This window comes from Saccoglossus kowalevskii, chromosome 6, assembly GCF_978046115.1.
Source record: "Saccoglossus kowalevskii chromosome 6, keSacKowa6.1, whole genome shotgun sequence".
In the NCBI taxonomy this organism is placed as follows: Eukaryota; Metazoa; Hemichordata; class Enteropneusta; family Harrimaniidae; genus Saccoglossus; species Saccoglossus kowalevskii.
Genome location: NC_140646.1, coordinates 39,719,840 through 39,739,269, shown reverse-complemented (window position 1 = coordinate 39,739,269; position 19,430 = coordinate 39,719,840). Strand labels below are relative to the sequence as shown.

At 36.0% G+C, this 19,430-nt stretch overlaps 1 protein-coding gene across 3 annotated transcripts; it reads left to right on the top strand.

Annotated features, from left to right (window-relative positions):
- Nucleotides 1-7,881: 7,881 nt before the first annotated feature.
- Nucleotides 7,882-15,841, top strand: LOC102803074 (BMP-binding endothelial regulator protein-like). Of its 3 annotated transcripts, none has more exons than XM_078013096.1 (6): nt 7,882-7,962; nt 8,177-8,213; nt 10,257-10,415; nt 13,709-13,950; nt 14,991-15,277; nt 15,626-15,841. In XM_078013096.1, the coding sequence occupies exons 1-6, from the start codon at nt 7,900-7,902 to the stop codon at nt 15,633-15,635; spliced, it is 798 nt and encodes a 265-aa protein (XP_077869222.1). In that variant the 5' UTR covers nt 7,882-7,899; the 3' UTR covers nt 15,636-15,841. The 3 variants fall into 3 exon arrangements, with proteins under 3 accessions (XP_077869222.1, XP_077869221.1, XP_085356656.1); XM_078013095.1 differs by having other exon boundaries at nt 13,706-13,950; XM_085500530.1 differs by lacking the exon at nt 10,257-10,415 and having other exon boundaries at nt 13,706-13,950.
- Nucleotides 15,842-19,430: the final 3,589 nt, after the last annotated feature.

Here is a 19,430-nt window from a genome sequence, read left to right as displayed (position 1 = left end):
ATGTGTAAGCCAAGTTTCAACCAAACAAAATATATTGAATTGCTAACAATACTGGATAAAACTAGCGTCATGTAAATTGCTCAATAATCCATGTACATTCCAAGACATGTAACTAATTACTTTACCCATACCTTCATTAATTTGACCCATGCCAGACCCCTATCTTGAAATACTAGTACCCTGTCTAACAACAGAGTCACTGGCATTGCTATAAGTATATACACACCTTTTCCCACCTTCATAGCTGACAAGCTTTTTTGAAGTTAACAAAGGCACGTACATAATGTATATTGTTTGCAATTAGTTCTTTTCTCTTTGCAAATAGTTTATTTCTGATATACCTGGTTTCTTGTGAGAAATGCTCATCAATAAAAATGTTGGTACCATTGCAGTTCTTTTTTCTTTGATAGAATGTTCTGCTTATCTTTGAATCGAGCACACATTGCAATAAGTCGTCTCCTACCCCGGACTCCGGTTTAAATCCTGTGAACTCTTTCAAAATCAACGCCTGTGGTATTTAATTTCTCGGCTAACAATTTCTTCACTTTATCCTCTGATTGATCCCACGATTCGCTTGGATCTTCATCTATGCCGCGAATTACGATAAAGTTAAATGTTGAAAGTTAAAATGAAATGAAAAGAAAAAATAAGAGAAAAAAATATATATACATATAAAATGATGCTTAACGTTTTAAATATATATATGTATTTTTTTTTGTCTTCAAATTATGAGGCAGCAGGTAATTTTGATTTAATGAAGTTGTCTCTCATCAAGAAGCCTTGGTATACAAATTAGCCTAGATTAGTTACCATATTTTTGTCTTTTGTTTTAAGTATTTTTACTAGTTTTTCTTCTTTGTTTTGATTGGTCGGTGTTGCAAGAATTTTGTTTAGTCTTTTCTTAATGCATCATAGTGTGAAGTATCTCTTAAAGCAGGAGAGTAGCCCCCACTGCCACTGCCTGGCCATGCAAGGAAATGCTCATTACCAATAAGAACTGGTTTGATACAATCTACTGAATCTACCCACTGTTTTGAAATCAACTGTATACTGCACACATGGGTGTAATCGTTAAATATTCTGATTAAAATCAGTGTGATAACTGGTAAATTATTTACACCAACTTATCCCTGAATAAGTATTAAATCATGGAAACAATAGTAGCGTTCACGTGCCGAAGTCGACACGTGCCGAAAATAAACTCAATCTCAGGCGTGATAGAAACGCGGGACGTGTATCGTTTTCTATATTTAGGTCAAATAATAGATCGAAGAATGAGTACGTGTTTGTGATTGAGAAAGTCACCGCCCACTCTCTTCTTTTTGAACATGTGCAAGTTCAAGTTATACACTGACAACTAAATGTATTAGTTTGAAAGGCAACTTAAAGTTGTATTATTGGCAAAACGTCATTGAAATCCAATTTTGAGTAATTAGACCAAAAATCAGATCAAAACCTAAATCACAACAAGTTACTTTAGCTACTGCATGCATTACAGTAAACATACCACTTCAAAAGGTTACAAACAAAATGTTACAAACAATACAAATTCCAGAATGATTAGAATGTTTTTGTATTTTTTTAAGTAAAATGTTCAAATATTCAGCCCTCTTGAAATAGATCACAAAAGATGTATTGTGTGTGTGTCAAGTTTAACTGAACAGGTGCCAAAATCCTTACATCAATTTTTGGTGATGTGACAAATGTCTGTGTACCAAGTTTGGGTGAATTTGAGATATAAGCAAACAAAAAGATGGAAATTACATTTCCCTGAAAATTTTCAGTGGCTGCTGGTCAACCATCTTAGACAGGTACGTGTTACAAAGTTTTGAATAGTTGGTTTATAAACCTCTGAGGAAATGCGCCAGATGAATTAACTAACAGAAGCCAACCTATAAGCATCTGGAATGCGCCCAGTTGGGGGCTCAAAAGTATTCTTTTGAAATTACATGTAGAAGCAGAAAAGACATCAATAATATACACATATTGTGGATAACATTTCTCATGCAAAATATGTTGTAATTCATAAATGAAGTTAAGTGTGGTGATCAACCATGGCAGTAGGACTGAATGATTATTTTCATTTGAAAGTACATAGCAACCATCTAAGGCCAGACTTTTATTATCCCTTGTTTCGTGAACCCGCCGAATGAACAGGAGCCGAAAATGAAATAAAAATAAAATTGTATTTCAGCGTAATTTCTCGCACCCGCCGACTTGTAAGCGCAAAAAATGCTAAAAAAATATTATTTTTATCTTCCGCATAACAAATCCAAGTTGCATTTTCGTGGGAGTATCATGATCAAAGTACCGAAGTCTCGCGCAGATGAGAAACAAGGTTATATAAATTGTATTTCATTTCTTCTCTCCGATCAATGATCTCACTTACAATTATTTGAGAATCACACAAATCTAATGGGGAAAAAGAATTAATTTTATTTTTCCGCCCTCCTCAAAAACTTTGCCTTATAAAAACTCGAGAAACAAGGAATAACGAAGTCTGGCCTAAAATGAAATAATGTGCTACATCATTAAGCATCAACAAATCATAGAACACAACCTATTTGAGAGCATTACAAGCTATGGTTCACAAGAGTATCAGTTTTTATAAAAACAAAAAGAATGACAACGACCTTTTAATTACTCATTGTTGAACAAAAAATTAAAATTAATGCGACATATACAGACCCGCCAGAAAATATTTACGCACCACACTATAGACAATTACTCCCTACGATATCATTCAATAAAATAAACACAATAACGGTTTGAATAAATATATTTATATATCGAATATATGCATTTTTACACATATTGAAAACAATTGTCATGCAAGATTGAATAAATAACGGCAGTCTAACCCTAAGCTGGTAGCCGAGAATACACCCCCTCCCCATCATTACGCTTCCATCACCAAATTATATCGTGGTTTAATACATTTAAACTCGTACTCTTCACTTGGTCTCTGACGTACAAAAAATTATCCACGACTACAAACACCATAAACTTAGATTCGTCCGACCAGATAACTTTAGGCCACTGCGCCGGAGTCCAGTCGATGTCTTGTCTGGCAATTTGCAATCGTGCTGTGGTGTATGGAGGTTGTAATTTTGGTTTCTATTTAGCTGGTCTTCACGTTCGATTGTACGTCTTGGTCGACCTTATCGTGTAACAATCAATATTAATCAGTTTCAGTAAGCCTTAAAGCTCTTCTAAGCAGATGTATTTATTTGTACTCCAACATTTGAAGTTTACTGAAATTAGCTGTCCGTGGAGGCTTTCAGCAGACGACGTATTAAGCCATACCAAAATGTCCCAATCCCAGCTGAACATGTTATGCTTAAAGTCTTCATATCTATAATATGTTGATGGCATAAGTAAGGTGACATTGGTGATAATTCTGTACTTGAATTACTAGTAACCAGATCAAATCAATTGCATCTTGGTCACCTGTAAACAAAATAATTAGATACTCTGAGAGATAGGTGCAATAACTTAGATTCCAACTCATGAATTCAAATATTACCCAGAATTTATCTATTTTTCAATAATTTGTACTTTCAGACAATATAAGAATATTAACTTAAAAAATGGGGGTCACCAGCTTAATTTTCGAGAAAATGGTCAGTGTATTTCAGTGGATAGTGTCCATTTTGGCAGTATTATATTACTTTTACAATAGGTTATGGCAGAGATATTATGCCACATCTCAAATCGTAGGCTGGTTACAAAGGATGAAAAATTAATACATTGTTAACAATAAGGTATTTCTTGTTTTTTTTAAAGAATCTGGGTTTTAAAAAGTGTCAAAAAATACAATTTTTGTTAAACATTATTTTCTATGGAATTGTTCTAAAAATAACGATTTTTGAAAAATATTAGGACAAATTTCTCCAAATACATCACTGTAACACACAAAAGATGGTATTTCATGTTGCCTTGGGTCAATAGCTCCATGATTTTACATTAATAAACTTATGAACATTGTCATGCAATTTATGACCAACTTTTTGAAAATTATGAGTAAAATTCTATCTTAATTTTATTTTGTGAAGCGGAATTGTTATTTCCAAAACAAAAACTTTTTACTCGTGTCAATGTACATAAATGGTTTTGCGGGAGAACACACTCTTTATGATTGGTGGAGTTCAGTCATTACTATCCCACAATATACTTTTATTTGGAATTTCAATATGGTCTATGCTATGGCTTCCAGTCAACCATCTTGTATTGTATTGTGACACTAATCAACTGTTGTTGCTATGCCAGCACACAATTGTCTGTGAACCATGTTTTGATTTAATTTACAGCTTGAATTTTAGATAAGCAGAATTATGAAATACAATACAATACAATGGTTCCAGAAATAGAATAAGTCACCATTTTTGATTTTGAGAACACACAACAAAACAAATACTAGTATGACACAATTTCAAAACTCACCACTGTCATGTTCAGACAGAATATCATAAGATTTTTCTGAGTTACCATTGCAGAAAGACATGCATCTTAGAATTTTTTCCTTAGTTTTTGTTCCATTGAAGACACTCATCAACACATCAACTTTAACATTGAACTAAAATGTAATTTAAAATATAAAATCAATTACAATCATGATGTGACAAGCACACATCTCATGTAACAAAATATATTTCAAATGTAGGGTCTTTCTTAGTGCCATGTCCGGATAATTTCAGTGTTTATTGTTTACTATATTTATTTATACTTTCTATTGTCTTTGAAATACAGTAAATTTCATAAAAGCATGAACGAGTTTTATAACAAACTAATAATTTGAAATATTTATAAAACATCCACCCTGAACGACAATGATTTAAAAGCCATTTGAAACCGTTGTTACCCATGAGTATTTACACCTGGTTTCCTTTAACCATTGGCTGAATCACTGCCATCCACTAATATAAGTTACTATGTCACATGAAGACATGTATGCACATTATAGATAATGTCAATTGTCAGCCAATCAGTATTTAATATATGAATGAAAGCTGATAATTTGTATAACATTTTTTATAAATATGTTTATAAACTAATGTGAACTTTCTGCCTATCACTGTATATTACTACAGAGAGATGAATAAACTTAGCAATAGCATTATTTTAACAGTACACCAATCAGCCAAAGGCGAGTTGATAATATAATACCGCTATAAATAAGTGATATCCTGTGTAAACTTTTTTCTAAAGCGTCAAACCAACAAAGAAATCATGGAATTTTGCTTACAAATAATATGCTAATTTATGCTAATCAGACACCATATACATAAAATTTGAGTTATGGCATAATATCTAGGAACCAATTGTAAAAGCTTTATTCTACTAACAAAATGGTGGCCATTCACTAAAATATAGTTTGATCTTGTCGTCAATTCTGGTTCCTATCAGTATGGTAGATTGTATTTGTAATGGCTTCACATAGCAACAGCAGATCCTAGCCTCGGAGTCCTTTCCAAGAAACTTCAGCAAATATCCATGTATAGGCGGCCTGAGTTCAACAAGCGTTTTGGTAATTCGGCCACACGTGCGCCAAATTGTGAATCCCATAGCATGTCTTAGCTTCGGTAATTCAGAATATTCTGTTAATTATTCACTGGGTTTTTTTTCGCTTATTTCGCTGATTGGAAAATGCGCTAAATTAATACCCAGTGAATAAATTATATAAAATTGAGCATAAAACACATTATCTAAATGATAAAACCGTGAATTTGAAACCCACTGATTATGCCTGAAATGCTAAATCAGTGAAATTTAAACCCAGTGAAAATTAGTCATTCCACAGTAATGCATTCATGAGATATTCTTATCTAAACCAGCAAGTTTATCCTTATCCTTGAAGTACTTGGCGTCTTTCACAAAAGTCCGTGTGTTTGGGACTTGTTTTTAGGTTTGGACGACTTTTTCCAGAACGCTGACCCTTAAAATCGGGAATAATTAACCGAGGGCTTTCAACTGAAAAAAGTTGTGTGTCGATTATTTCAAAGACCTGCCCGCGTCGTGAGAGCCCGAAAGCTCCGACAAAATTGGCGGGGATATTTGTAACTGGGAATGACTTGGTTAACTTGGGCTTGGTTAATTGCCACGACTTGTCTTGTCTTTGGCCAATAATTTCGCCATGTCATAGGAGGCTCGGTGAAGTATTTCAGCCGCAGTGACAAAACGAGATCGACGATGCTAAGCACCTCTCTACTAACGCTGACTTTTTCCACTGACACCTTGTTTTACATGCGCGGGGTTTTAGCTCCATTGCAACGCAATGGCGGTTTACTTAAGCTTTTTAGCTCCGTTGCGATGCAACGGTGGTTTAGTTTTTAGCTCCGTTGCAACGCAACGGCGGTTTAGTTTTTAGCTCCGTTGTGCGGCAACTGTGGTTTACTTTTTAACAGCTTTTTAAAAAATACCTATTTAAAAAGGCTGATTCTATTTTTCTATTCTTTTATTTATTTATTTTTCTATTTTTTCTTTTATTCTTTTAATTATTGTTCTATGGACTTTACTTAAGCATTGTTTTTGTGTACGTTCCATATAAAATATCCTATCCTATTTATTCTTTACTTATCTATTCGTTTATTTTTTATTTTACTTATTTATCTATTCTTTTTTGGCCCTAAAATGGCACACTATAAGTGCAACACCTGCACAGTATGCTGATTATTTATAAAATGTAATTGTCTTATACACGTTCTGTTTACATTTTTTATACAGGGATGGATATCGTATCGCTTATTCTATCGCTTATGTTGAAGCTCTTTGTTTTGACAGCATGTTTCTGCTTTGATCTCACAAAATATAAAAAGGAAACGTAATGTAGGACAATAAAGAATCGTGTGTTTCTTCAGTTCGATTTATCCAGCATTCAAACAGTAGACGCTGTACGTTTTATACTCTATCAAGTTATGAGGGATACAAATGTATCAAAACATGTTTTATTCATCACCGCAAACTGGAACATTTATGCCACGCTCAAAAATCATCTATTATGATTTATGTAATACAAATTTATTTAGTTGCAGGTAGTTCTCATTCGTCAATGTTATATTCGCCTAGCTCCTCTTAGCATTAGTCTTGTTTGCAATGTTCATTGACGAAACTAAAGCAATACCGACCAGTGGCAGTTATTCACTGTTGTAGTATTTGATCTATGATCCATCTACTAGGTTTATAGAATTGGCCATTTTAAAACAGTCGAACAGTTTAAAACGCTTTAAAAACCCATCACTCTTAATAATAAAAACAACCATCTTCTTACGAATTGCATATCACAAAGACAGAAACTTAGAATGTATAGATATAGATATAGATATGCAAACCAAGATTGCAATGGCAAGGTAGACATTCCATAGTTGGTGTTCGTAACTGTACGTGACAATATATTGAGTGGCAATTGACTTGGTGACCCTAATTTAGTATATTGACAATCAATATTGACTAAAGTTGTATACATATCAGTTGTTGTCATAATGTATTCACAATTTATAATATGTATATATTATCGGTACTTTTGAGCCATGATGAATTGATATTCCAAGACGTTGTAGCTACGTGTTAACATGATCATGTTGTCATCCTTCATATTCACGCGCTAATATGCCACGTCGCGGAATCATTACATGGTCAACCAATGCAGGAATGTATGTCATAAAATGATGTTTGTATCGTTGCGGGTATAGGATATCGTATGTGGTGTAAGTAGTGGAAATCCTGATGACCCGTACACGCTCCTAATATTTTTATGCAAATATCAAATCACAAACACGTCTACATTATGCACAGATAAATAATAATGTGTAATCATTATCATCTCACGCTTGGGTCACGTGGTATATTACTTATATAAAGACAGTTCAAACTGCCTGCGTCATTATATTAATCAGACGAATCATGTGTATGTCCGACCACCTACGACTTGTGTTAACATTACTATGCATTGTTACGCTTATAACAGTAAGTGCTGTTTTTCATTTTGTAAATATTATTCAATAATTATCTTCTATTCGCTATTTGTGATATTTTTTTTTATTATTATTTTGGGCGATCAAACTGATTTATTGTAATTCGAAACAGTTTTGAATACTTACTGTATTCCATTGACTAATTGTTATTCAATACCCCGTACTACAAAAATGAATGTTCTCTTTATAACAAATATCATTTTCAGGCACGTCGGTTAGACAACCATGAAATGAAGAGACACGGTTAGTATTTATTTAACAATTGTATATATTTTTTTATATATTGGTATGAATAAAAAGGCATATGCATGAAAAAGTATCTGACATATATTATTTACATATATAGAGGCTGTTATTGACACATTTTATGATAAAAAGGTTTTTTTTTTATTCCGATACACCACGATGATTGTTTGGCAGTAATTACTGACATTCTTATTCGTATCAAGACTGTAGTTAATTATAAATGTATTCATATTTTGAACGTCAATGTTATACGTTTCTAGTGTGCGTCGTTTTGTCAAATAATATTTAAGACAAAATTACGAACAAAGTGACTGTAAAACTACGGATGCTGTACAAATGACGGGGTAGATGACACACAAGTACTGTACTTTGTGTGTCTTTCATAAATCACAAGGGATGAATGCTTGAAAGACGGAATTCTGCTTTATTGTATTTCACTTGTCTTTTTCTTTCTTTCCTTGTCATAACGTGTTACCTTTTCAATATCATCATTCCAACTGCAACACATATTTCAGTGACGTGCATACATAGCTTGATGATTTGTCAACTAGTTATAATCACATTGATCACATAGGAATAAAAGGCAAAGGAATAAGCAGTGAATGGCAAACTTCTAAACCTGCAGATGTATATACAATACGCATGTATTAACTTGCATTGCAAATTCAGATTTGATAGGACTTGGCATGGATGTCACCCCCTGCCCACTTCCAGTACCTCGTCCTTTAATTAATTTATATTTATTGTCTCTAATGTACAGTTATTTGCAAAGACGATACATTATAATCATTAGCCGGAACAGCAGTATATTCCAATGTATACACCACAAAGACTATGAAGTATACGTGTAGATATATAGTCTCATATGAATTGTGTTTTTTTTTTACCGCGGCCATAGACAAATCATTGACTAATTGCTGTCCACAATATTCATCAGTTGAATAATTGCATTTATAAACTTGATTGAAATTGATAATATCAAAATGAGGTGCACGTATGCGAGCAAATCATTCACACATAGAATAACATTATAACATTTGTACATGTGAAATACGGAACTTTCAGCTAGTGTGAAGCCTCACTTTTGTCAACCACAGTCTTATGCCCGCTGAAGAATAGATATTAGAATAGAGTTAGTATAGAATAGAGTTATTTTCCAGTGAAGAAATGTTATAAAGTCTGACATTTAATATTAGGTTAATATCGGCTTCCATCCACCTGTCCGTCAGCCATATGCCAGTATTTTAATCCTCGTGCGTTGTGTATTACACACACGTGTTTGGAGTTATTGTCTTTCACTCGTCTCTTCTTTGTCTTTCACAATATGTTACCTGATTAATACATATCTTTATGCCACACTACAACATTCTAGATTACAGTATGACACATAAATACATAGATGAGTTTTCATATCAGAACAACGGATGAAACTATCATTATTTGTAAGGCAAAACAATGACAGTTGAATTATGGGAAATAACAGCTTTTTACAATAACTCTATGTGAGTGTGCTGTTTAACATGCTGTACGGTTAAGTAAGTGTCTATGATTCAGAAATTTATAGTGATTCAATCTATGTGCGCAGTTGTTGTATAGTCAATCTATGGTTCTCATAGTTTCTCTGTCATTTACCTCATAAATGTCAACATGAGTGTTGACAATGCTGTTGATTAAATCTAATGTCTAATGTCTATCATGTCTAATGATTTCTTTCATTTAATTGCAATTACTTAAAATGCAAAATACAAATATCAACGAGATTCTCATCATGTCAATGAACCAGGGGAATATTTTGTTCTCGGTGTCTAAAATGCATTTTGTTATCAACAAATCTGAAATGGCGGCTAAAATTGATGCATTGCGATTATACACACAATTATAAAGTAGTCTGCATTATATAAAAATCTCGATTCTATGTTGGAGTAAATATACCATAAATGTTGTATTCTGTTGAATAATAATCACAATGCAATTGCTTCGCAATTTTAATACTACATAGTTCTTATTATGCGGTGATATATGTATTATTTTTTTAAACAGAAAGTGAATGTCCCCCTGGTGTTCCTTTTGTTGCGTGTTTCGTCGACCCTTGCTCAGTCACAGAGTGTCCATTGTTTCCAAACGCACAGTGTATTTCTAACTATTGTGGTGGATGTTATGCTGATTTCTACGTCGATGGCAAACTTGTGGATTGTACAGGCAAGTTGAACAATTGATTATGTTAACACTATGAGCTCGGATTGGATCAAGACTCCCTGCAATATATAAGTTAGAGTTCCCGTCTGTGTAGAGTTTTTATTATAAACACTTGATTGATTTCAGCCTTAAATTGCATCATCAAGTCGGTTAAATCTGTGGAATATAAAGATAAAAATTAAACAAGTGTGTGAAAACCTACTTCTATAGAGCTGTCATGAATTTGTTTTCGCGTATCTGTTGGTCGACTTAATTAGCTGATTATTAGCGAATTGCGGTGTTATGTCTGTCATCGTGTAGGCCTATTTGAAGTTTTGGACGGAACTTGGCTCAGTGATTTGGAACTAATTACAAGATACCGTCGCTATTCTGACATCCGTAGTTATTAATGTAGTGAACGTTTAATCAAAAGATATGACGTATTCAGTACTTAGTGTGATTGGCTTTATGATTGAAGGTTACACCCTAGAGTCTTTTACTGTTTTGTAATTGGTTAGAGTTTTGAAAATGAATAAAGAGAGTTTGAGTTGGTCTTGACGAACACAGCACGATAGACGCAGTAGAGAGAAAGGGCAGTCCTGGGCAGTCCGAGAGAGTCCAGGGGGAGCCTTGAGGCAGTCCAGTCTTGGGCGAGTCTTGGTTCAGCCTTGTGAGAGTCTTGGGGACTTTTCCCCAGGGCGCTGTGTCTGGTAGAGTGCTCGATTGACCGACTAAGACGAGAGTTGAAACGTATTTCGTTGTGTGTGTCTTATTTGACTGTAAAGTTAAAGTGACTTCCCCGATCCCGTACCTCAAGGGGACGAGATAGAGAGACGAGACGAGATTCCCCCCTGACAAGTGTGGAGAACCCCAGAGAGAGAGATTTATCCCCTGACACGTGAGTGGAGATCCCGGGCAGGTGTTTAGCACATATTGACATCCTGTGAAGAAAAGTGAAATGGCGAAGATGTGTCTTTCTTGTGAACCGAACTAACAGCTCCATGGCAGAGACGACTCAGAAACCGCGCTTGACGACTAACACCGTTAACAGTATGGCACCGATGAACGACGCTGAAGAGATGAAGACTTCTGAACCCCTTATGAAGGATGAGTACCGGATAGGACTGTATAATTAAGAATTGAGCGACATTAAAGACAAGAAGAAGATGAAAGAACGACCCGGACTAATGCGATGACAAGAGAAGAGACGCTTATAGACTTTGACTTTAGCTATTTGCTTAGAGAACCGCTCGTTGGACACTGTAACTGACACTGTGTAACTCAAGGACGTTGAACTCTTTTCCACAATCACAACACCATTGCTCAGTAATGTAATGTATTGCTTGCTTTTTCTATTGTTTTTACCGTTTTTTTTGTGATGTCGAATTGTATGTTATGTAAGCGCCCAGATTTTTGTTTTGAACTGATATTTAGTGACGTACGAAGTCCTTTATAACGATTTAAGCGCGCTTCAGTGGACAAGTATTTGCAACACAAGGTTTTGAGTTTTGTGAATTGTTATGGAGTTTTTATGAGTTTATGAGTACGGATTATGATGGGGAAAGTAATGCCCCAATGAGTTTTTCAGAGTTTTGAGATTTGTCGAGTACAGGGATACCGACGTTTTAAGAGTTTTTTTTTTTTTTTATGTGTTGTTCCGGAATACTTTTGACGCTTTTTGAGTTGATAGCACCTTTGCAACGTTTTTTGATGTCTTTTGGAATGAGATGAGTGCGCTTATATACGTATTGTTTGATATCGCAAGCCTTTGTTCATGATTGACAGGTTTATATGTAATTCAGTAGTGTATATCGTTTTACTTTCCCGTCTTTTTTGCCAGAGGACTAATGTGTTATGAAAGCGACATTGTCTTTGCATTCTGTTTCCACGCCGTATGACTTTTGTTTAGATTAACGACTTTTGAGTTCAGTTGAAGTTTATAAGCGTAGATGACAGGAGTTTGATTAATAGCTTGTTGATTCATTGTTTATTAGTTACCGCTTTGCAATGCTTTAACCAAGAGACGCATCCCTGGTAATCACGTGATCATGCTGTCGACTGCAGCGATTGGCTGATCGCTTGGTTACACCTCCACGCCTTAGTTTTTTTGACCTTTTGATATAGAGTTTGTAACCTTAGTAACGGAGAAAGTGAAGCGAAGGGTTACCTCAGCGAACTGTTTGAGAAAAGTGAGTCGATTGGTAGCCTTTCCCTTGTTTTTGATTCATAACCGTTGATATTTGTGACTTTATAACCATTGTATTTAGACCTTATAATCATTGTACTTAATTAGTGTGTTTTACTCTTTTTGATTTATACCTTTTATTATTAGTATTGTATTTAACCCTATGACGATGAGTGGCTGACGGTATCTTTGATTTGTGAACGTGTAATGCCGAGAGGCATATCTCAGTTTGGGTGAAGGGATGTGTCATGAATTTGTTTTCGCGTATCTGTTGGTCGACTTAATTAGCTGATTATTAGCAAATTGCGGTGTTATGTCTGTCATCGTGTAGGCCTATTTGAAGTTTTGGACGGAACTTGGCTCAGTGATTTGGAACTAATTACAAGATACCGTCGCTATTCTGACATCCGTAGTTATTAATGTAGTGAACGTTTAATCAAAAGATATGACGTATTCAGTACTTAGTGTGATTGGCTTTATGATTGAAGGTTACACCCTAGAGTCTTTTACTGTTTTGTAATTGGTTAGAGTTTTGAAAATGAATAAAGAGAGTTTGAGTTGGTCTTGACGAACACAGCACGATAGACGCAGTAGAGAGAAAGGGCAGTCCTGGGCAGTCCGAGAGAGTCCAGGGGCGAGCCTTGAGGCAGTCCAGTCTTGGGCGAGTCTTGGTTCAGCCTTGTGAGAGTCTTGGGGACTTTTCCCCAGGGCGCTGTGTCTGGTAGAGTGCTCGATTGACCGACTAAGACGAGAGTTGAAACGTATTTCGTTGTGTGTGTCTTATTTGACTGTAAAGTTAAAGTGACTTCCCCGATCCCGTACCTCAAGGGGACGAGATAGAGAGACGAGACGAGATTCCCCCCTGACAAGTGTGGAGAACCCCAATGAGAAGAGAATTTACCCCTGACAGAGTATTCAATATTTAACTTATATATTCATAAATCATGAAACTATAATATATTCATGTTCCTGTCAGCTTCTTTGCAATTTGCAACTTTTGGTTGTAATATTGTCTCGACAACACGACATGGTATTCGTAATTCAATGAATGGCGATTTCAAATAACACAAATATACTCGCATGCATTCAATATAAATCTATTTTAGCGTTTATTCCAATTAATACCTAGTAGACACTGGTGTATCTGGTGATCCTCACATGACGACATTTGATGGACGGAAATACAGTTTTCAGGGGCTATGCTGGTATACTCTATTCAAGGACTGTTCAAGTACAAATCCTGATTTTGAAGTTACAACTATGTTTGAGCCCAGGGAAGATAGTAGTTTTGAACATGTCAAGACGAGAACCGTGTCTATTAACATTACTGTTGGAAATGAATATGCTATCGTCAATGGACTTGATGTTGTTACAGTAAGTTGATAACAGATATTGCAATTTAGGTACAAAATGATTTAGTTATATTGTCAACAGTACGAGTATGACATATCCCACTATCAGCTATTGTCAGTCTGTATTGTTAATATACCCTCAACGTTTTCGTCTTAGACATCTTCCACAAGGAGTTGGACTAACTTGTTAGTTTTAGTGAAGAATTGAAATATAATCTCTTAATTCAATTCTTCCATTCTATTATAGCCTGTTTTCTATTTAGCTTGCCTAAGGCCGCCCATTTTGGATTGTTAAATGAACAATTTTAAAATTTTATTTCACATAGTAAAAACGTCATTACTTAGGAAGGTCTAAAGCTTCCTCTTTTCTTTGAGATTCAAATTTATTGCGTCAGTTTCCATCATGTCAGTGTTCGTTTCTCGTTGTTTCTGTGTTTATGTATATTAAACCTTACCGGAGCTCATCGAACCTATTTGAGTCGAGGATGGCGAGCACTAACGAACTGCCCAATTTGAAAAAGGATTTAGTTATTGAACTGTTGAACCAAAACTGGGCGACAGTGACGAGACGAAAAAAAAATTGACACTGTGCAACAAAGTCTCAGTTTTAAAGAAAAAAACAATGTTAATTATCACACAAATCGTTATATTAATTGAATTTCAATATCTTGGAAATATGATGACGGTCTTGACACCATGGGAGATACTACTAGTATCCTTAGAATAGGTGTGTGTTACCGATACTTCCAGATAGTACTGTACTTTAGAACTGACACGTTCAACTGCTGAAACTACTACATGTATATAACAAAATGACGACCAACACATTGACCTTGATGTGGTACAGACTTTACAACTTCTGTTAGCACTTCAAATTGGTACGTAATAACTACCTTACTGCCAATATCACTCTTAAACATATCTTTAATTCCACGTGTCTGAACTCACGTACAGTCTCGTGTGACATGTGCGAGACCTACCGATTCGAATTGTTTTTCTACATTTTAATAACAGCTAAATCAGTGGACAGGCCTTTAATTAATGTTATTGTCTAATAAACAGGGAAAAACCGAAGGACATGGAACCGCAGCACAAGCAATCAATGTTCAGCATGAAGATAAAAAGATCAAGCTGAGTTTTATCTCCAAGGATACCAAGTTTACTGTGAATTGGACAGTCAAGAAGCACATCTTGAATGTTTCCTTTTCTGGGAATGCCTACAACAATAAACTTTGTGGGCTGCTGGGAAATGCTGATGGTGATACTCGTAATGACTTCCAAACACCAGATGGCGCTGTTATACGCGATGCTGTTGAGTTTGGGGAAAGCTGGAAAGTGAAGGGAAAGGAGTAAGTCAGTTGTATGTGTAATTTAAACTACTAGTATGCATATTTCTGGTGGTTCTGCAACTGTTCTTCCAGAGTAATGCTTAATTGATTTACTGTATATGTGGTGTTTAAAAACAGATAATGTCTTCAAAATGAAATTACTTTTTATAATTCAAAAATATCCAACTTTATAAGCACTTCTGAGTTACTAGTATATGGAAGGTTAATAGCATACATGTATTTGTTGTGTTCAAAGTTGTACTAATTACCAGTACACGTTTTTATAACATCTGTGGGAAATAGAAATTACATGATAAGTGTAATTCGTGTGTACATTATCGTTATTTTGGAAATTCGTTTATCTTGCAGATGTGACTAAGGCAATAGAAATTGTTCTGCGATTTTGAAAAGTTCAACTGGTAGCATGTAATTACTCACTGTAATGGACATGGATACAAGGAAGCAGATTTGGGTGGTGGTTATTATTAGAAGTAGAACACATCAGTCTATGGGGAGTAATGTCAGCAAATTGCGCTGCGTGCAATTCAGAAAACATTTTAGCACAATAAATAAAAGAATACCTCATTACCTTGTGTTGAGTCATAATGTTAATTAATATGAATATCACTATTAAAAGTATACAGTCAGTTGACTCGATGTGCTACATGTCAGCACAGCCACCATATCAACAAAGGTTTCTCCTTAGCTTGGGGTAAATACATTCCTGTGAAGAAAATTCTACAATCATACTATAAAACCTACACTAAAATGATAAAAATTATAACATAGAAAGCCAAATATACAGTGAATTGGAGAAAGGTCTGCCAAACATTGCAGTGAAATGAGAAAGGAGAACCATAGGTAACTGGTTGTACCTTTATAGTAGAAAGCTAGCTACACCACTGCTAGATCAAATATTATTCATAATCATGGCTTAAGATAATTACATTTTAAAGATTATATTTGTATAATTAGGGTATTATTAAGTAATGTAGTTTAAAAGTTACATTTCCATATTAATTACAAACTGCTGCAATACATGTAACAAACGTTGACTATTGGTATTGTAAATACATATTATATCACAATATTCCACTACAATAAATCTGTGTGTTTTAATCCAACAGTTCTCGTACATAAATATTATTTCCCCAAGTCGTGATTTACTAGTCGCCAAAGAACTTTCTATTCCAGTAACTTGTTTTTCTCCCAGATCTGGTGTATAGCACTGGCTGGAAACTTTCATTTCTACTGTCTGATGATTCACTATTAGAATCATTGTACAGTGGGTTCTCATTGTAGCTCTGAAAAAAGCTTAAGTTTTTAACATGTCATTCAATGTAAATACAACTGCTGAAGTAATAAGAATGGTTAACTGTGTTGCCTCAACAAATACCTAGACTGTGCATAAAATCTCAGCTACGTTTACTGTGGTATCATGAGGCTTGCATTGCACAAAAACTTGCGATCTTTTCAAGCATTATAAAGATTGTGTGCGGTTCATGATAAATCCTGAAATCAAGTGTAGAAGATAATTAACAACAATGACAATTATGTTTGACTTGATTATATACCACAATCTTCAGTGCAGTCATGGAAGGTACTAACTAGTACTAACTAGTACCTTCCAAGGTGCAGTCTAGCTTTAGTGATCAAATATATTAATTGTTATAATCATTGTTTAAGATGATAATAATAATCAGTGGTTGGTGTGAAATACAAAGTAGGAATGCGGCAAATGTTGAACACAAACTAGGGTGCCTGAAATTTAAGTGGCATTGTAACAACAGAGTAGCACCGTACTTCAGCAGATTGATGGGAGAAAGGATTAAAGCATAGAATGAACTACTTTCAATGTTTTTCTGTTGAGTGTCTTTTCTCAGTATATAGCCCCCACCACTCATATCACTGAGACGGTTGACCAAAAGGGTCAGTAGTGAACAGAAAATCATTCAGGCATTCATTCTCTAGTATGTCAACAAATAACCCAAAACTGGTTGTGCTAATTCTCTGGCGCATCATTGACACAACAGAAAATTGATTTGTTTTCTGCAAGATTTATCTGGCGCATATACATCTGTGTTTGTTTTGACTTTGGGCATAAAGGAAAATAAATATCACAGAGAAGCCACCTGAGCCCTGCCTGTATGTAGAGGGCACTGTTTTTCGGCAGCCTCTTGTATACAATTATACAAGAATCAAACACATTCAGAAAATTTGAAATATAGAAAAGGAATGCCATGAACTAACTATTATTGATCTCACCAACCTAAAATAATTTCCAAATCCAAAATTTATGAATCGCAACAAGCCCTTGACATATTTCAGTTGGATCTTGATGAACTATGTGGAAGTAGAAGACCATCAGAATGTTTAATACTCTTTTATAGATGTTCAAAAGAAATTCGATACTTTAATCAAGTTTTGACTTCAATTCACAATTTCTACACATATTCTATAGATATAGACAGAGGATTTTCATCCCACCATAGACTCTGGTCAGTCAAAATGACTATTTTGAACTGTAGGCATTAATCTGCGATTCAGCAAATGACAGAGAGAGAAATCTAGGTAAGAGGAAGCCCCATGACCTTAATATGCGGGTTGAAAACCCTCTGCCTAAATTCAGTACCTTCAGTTACCCACCATAGACTCCGGTCAGTCAAAGTGAGGGTTTCCGAGCAAAACAGAAAATAAATGATTACTTGAACAGATACAATTACTTATGACTACCACCCAGCTATGACCAGTGAAAAAACGGTCTCTTACTTTACCAGTGTTGTCCCATAGTAAAATCATACTGCTGATAGGGTGACAGGGTTGGCATGCCCAAGGAAGCCAGATCCAAAACCCAATTATGGGGGTAACTAGCATTCCTAAGAAGAGGCTGAAACAGTTCTGTGTGCGGGCATAGGCCGAAAGAGAGACCTGGGATCTCCAAGAAACACTGACGGGAGAAACAAATCTGTAGCAGAGACCGCTCTATCGCATTTGCAAAGGAATCCCTGTTGCTGTTCAAGCTAGGTCAACAATCCTAAGTAATGAATGGTAAAGACGTTTTGTGTTCTGCAGAAACTTCCCCAAGTACGTGTATGAGGGGGCACCTGACACAAGAGGTAATGAGTTTGTGATCACACAAACCTCATACGCTCATACTTGGTGTCTTTGTCGACCCTTTGCTGAGGACGCCAACCAGTCAAAAACCTCAAACACTGTCAAAGGGATCTACCTAGAAATGGAAATTGGGGAGGCTGCTTACCATGGCATAAACATGCGCTTGTTGCCCTGCCTCGACTCCCTAGTACGTCTCTCATAGCAATTCAAAGCTTGAACGGGCCATGGAAGCAACTCCTCCGGGCCGACAATATTGGTCAAACGGGGGATGCCGATTGGCTGTGGATCGTGCCCAGGCATTTGGTTCTTGGTGAGAAACCTGATTTGTGTCTTTAGCACAGCTTGGATGTTCATAAAGGTGGCACAACCATTCGAAAAGAACAGGGCCCCTAAATCAGAACGCTGCCTCCCAGAGGTGAGAGCTAGTAGGAAATGTCAAATATTTCAGTGGTGCTGATTCCAGCAGTTCAAAGCTGACAACACAACTGACAAGTCCCAATTGGGAAGTTCCCCAGATTGGGATATAGGCCTTTGATTATGGAAAGCAGTAAACACTCTTCTAATAATAGAACAATCAGCTAGTCTTGTCCCAATAGAGTTCTCAATGGTGGGTGACAAGGCTGACCTATAGCCACGATTGCTGCATAGGATAAATCTAACTCGTCAAACAAATGGATGAACAAATCAGCTACCTGGCCAACAGTAGGGTGAGTCAACCATATGCCTGCCACTTGTTGGCTGAGTTGTAGGCTGCATTGGAAGAACCCCTATTCATCCCGGCCAGAACATTGACAGCCCCTCAGATAAACCTTCCTGTCTGTGAGAGTCTACTAAGAGCCTCCATGCGTGTAAGTGGTACACTGCGGAACTCATTGGTAGTGTGCCATCTGGTCGGGACAGCAGATTCGTGGTGTCCGGAAGGTACTACCGGTGTCTCTAACTAACATTTCCAACAGTAGTGGAAACCAGGCCTTGGTTGGCCCATTGGGCATCATCAGCGTCAAGATGTAGGTGTGCTCCTGTGTACCCGGTGAATCAGCGGGAAAGGCATACGCATCCA

Excerpts from the sequence above, each read along its gene's own strand:
- LOC102803074 (XM_078013095.1), top strand. The coding sequence starts at position 7,900 with ATGTGTATGTCCGACCACCTACGACTTGTGTTAACATTACTATGCATT. Across the intron at positions 7,963-8,176 it reads GCATTGTTACGCTTATAACA|GCACGTCGGTTAGACAACCA; the intron begins GTAAGTGCTGTT and ends TATCATTTTCAG. Across the intron at positions 10,416-13,705 it reads CAAACTTGTGGATTGTACAG|TAGACACTGGTGTATCTGGT; the intron begins GCAAGTTGAACA and ends ATTAATACCTAG.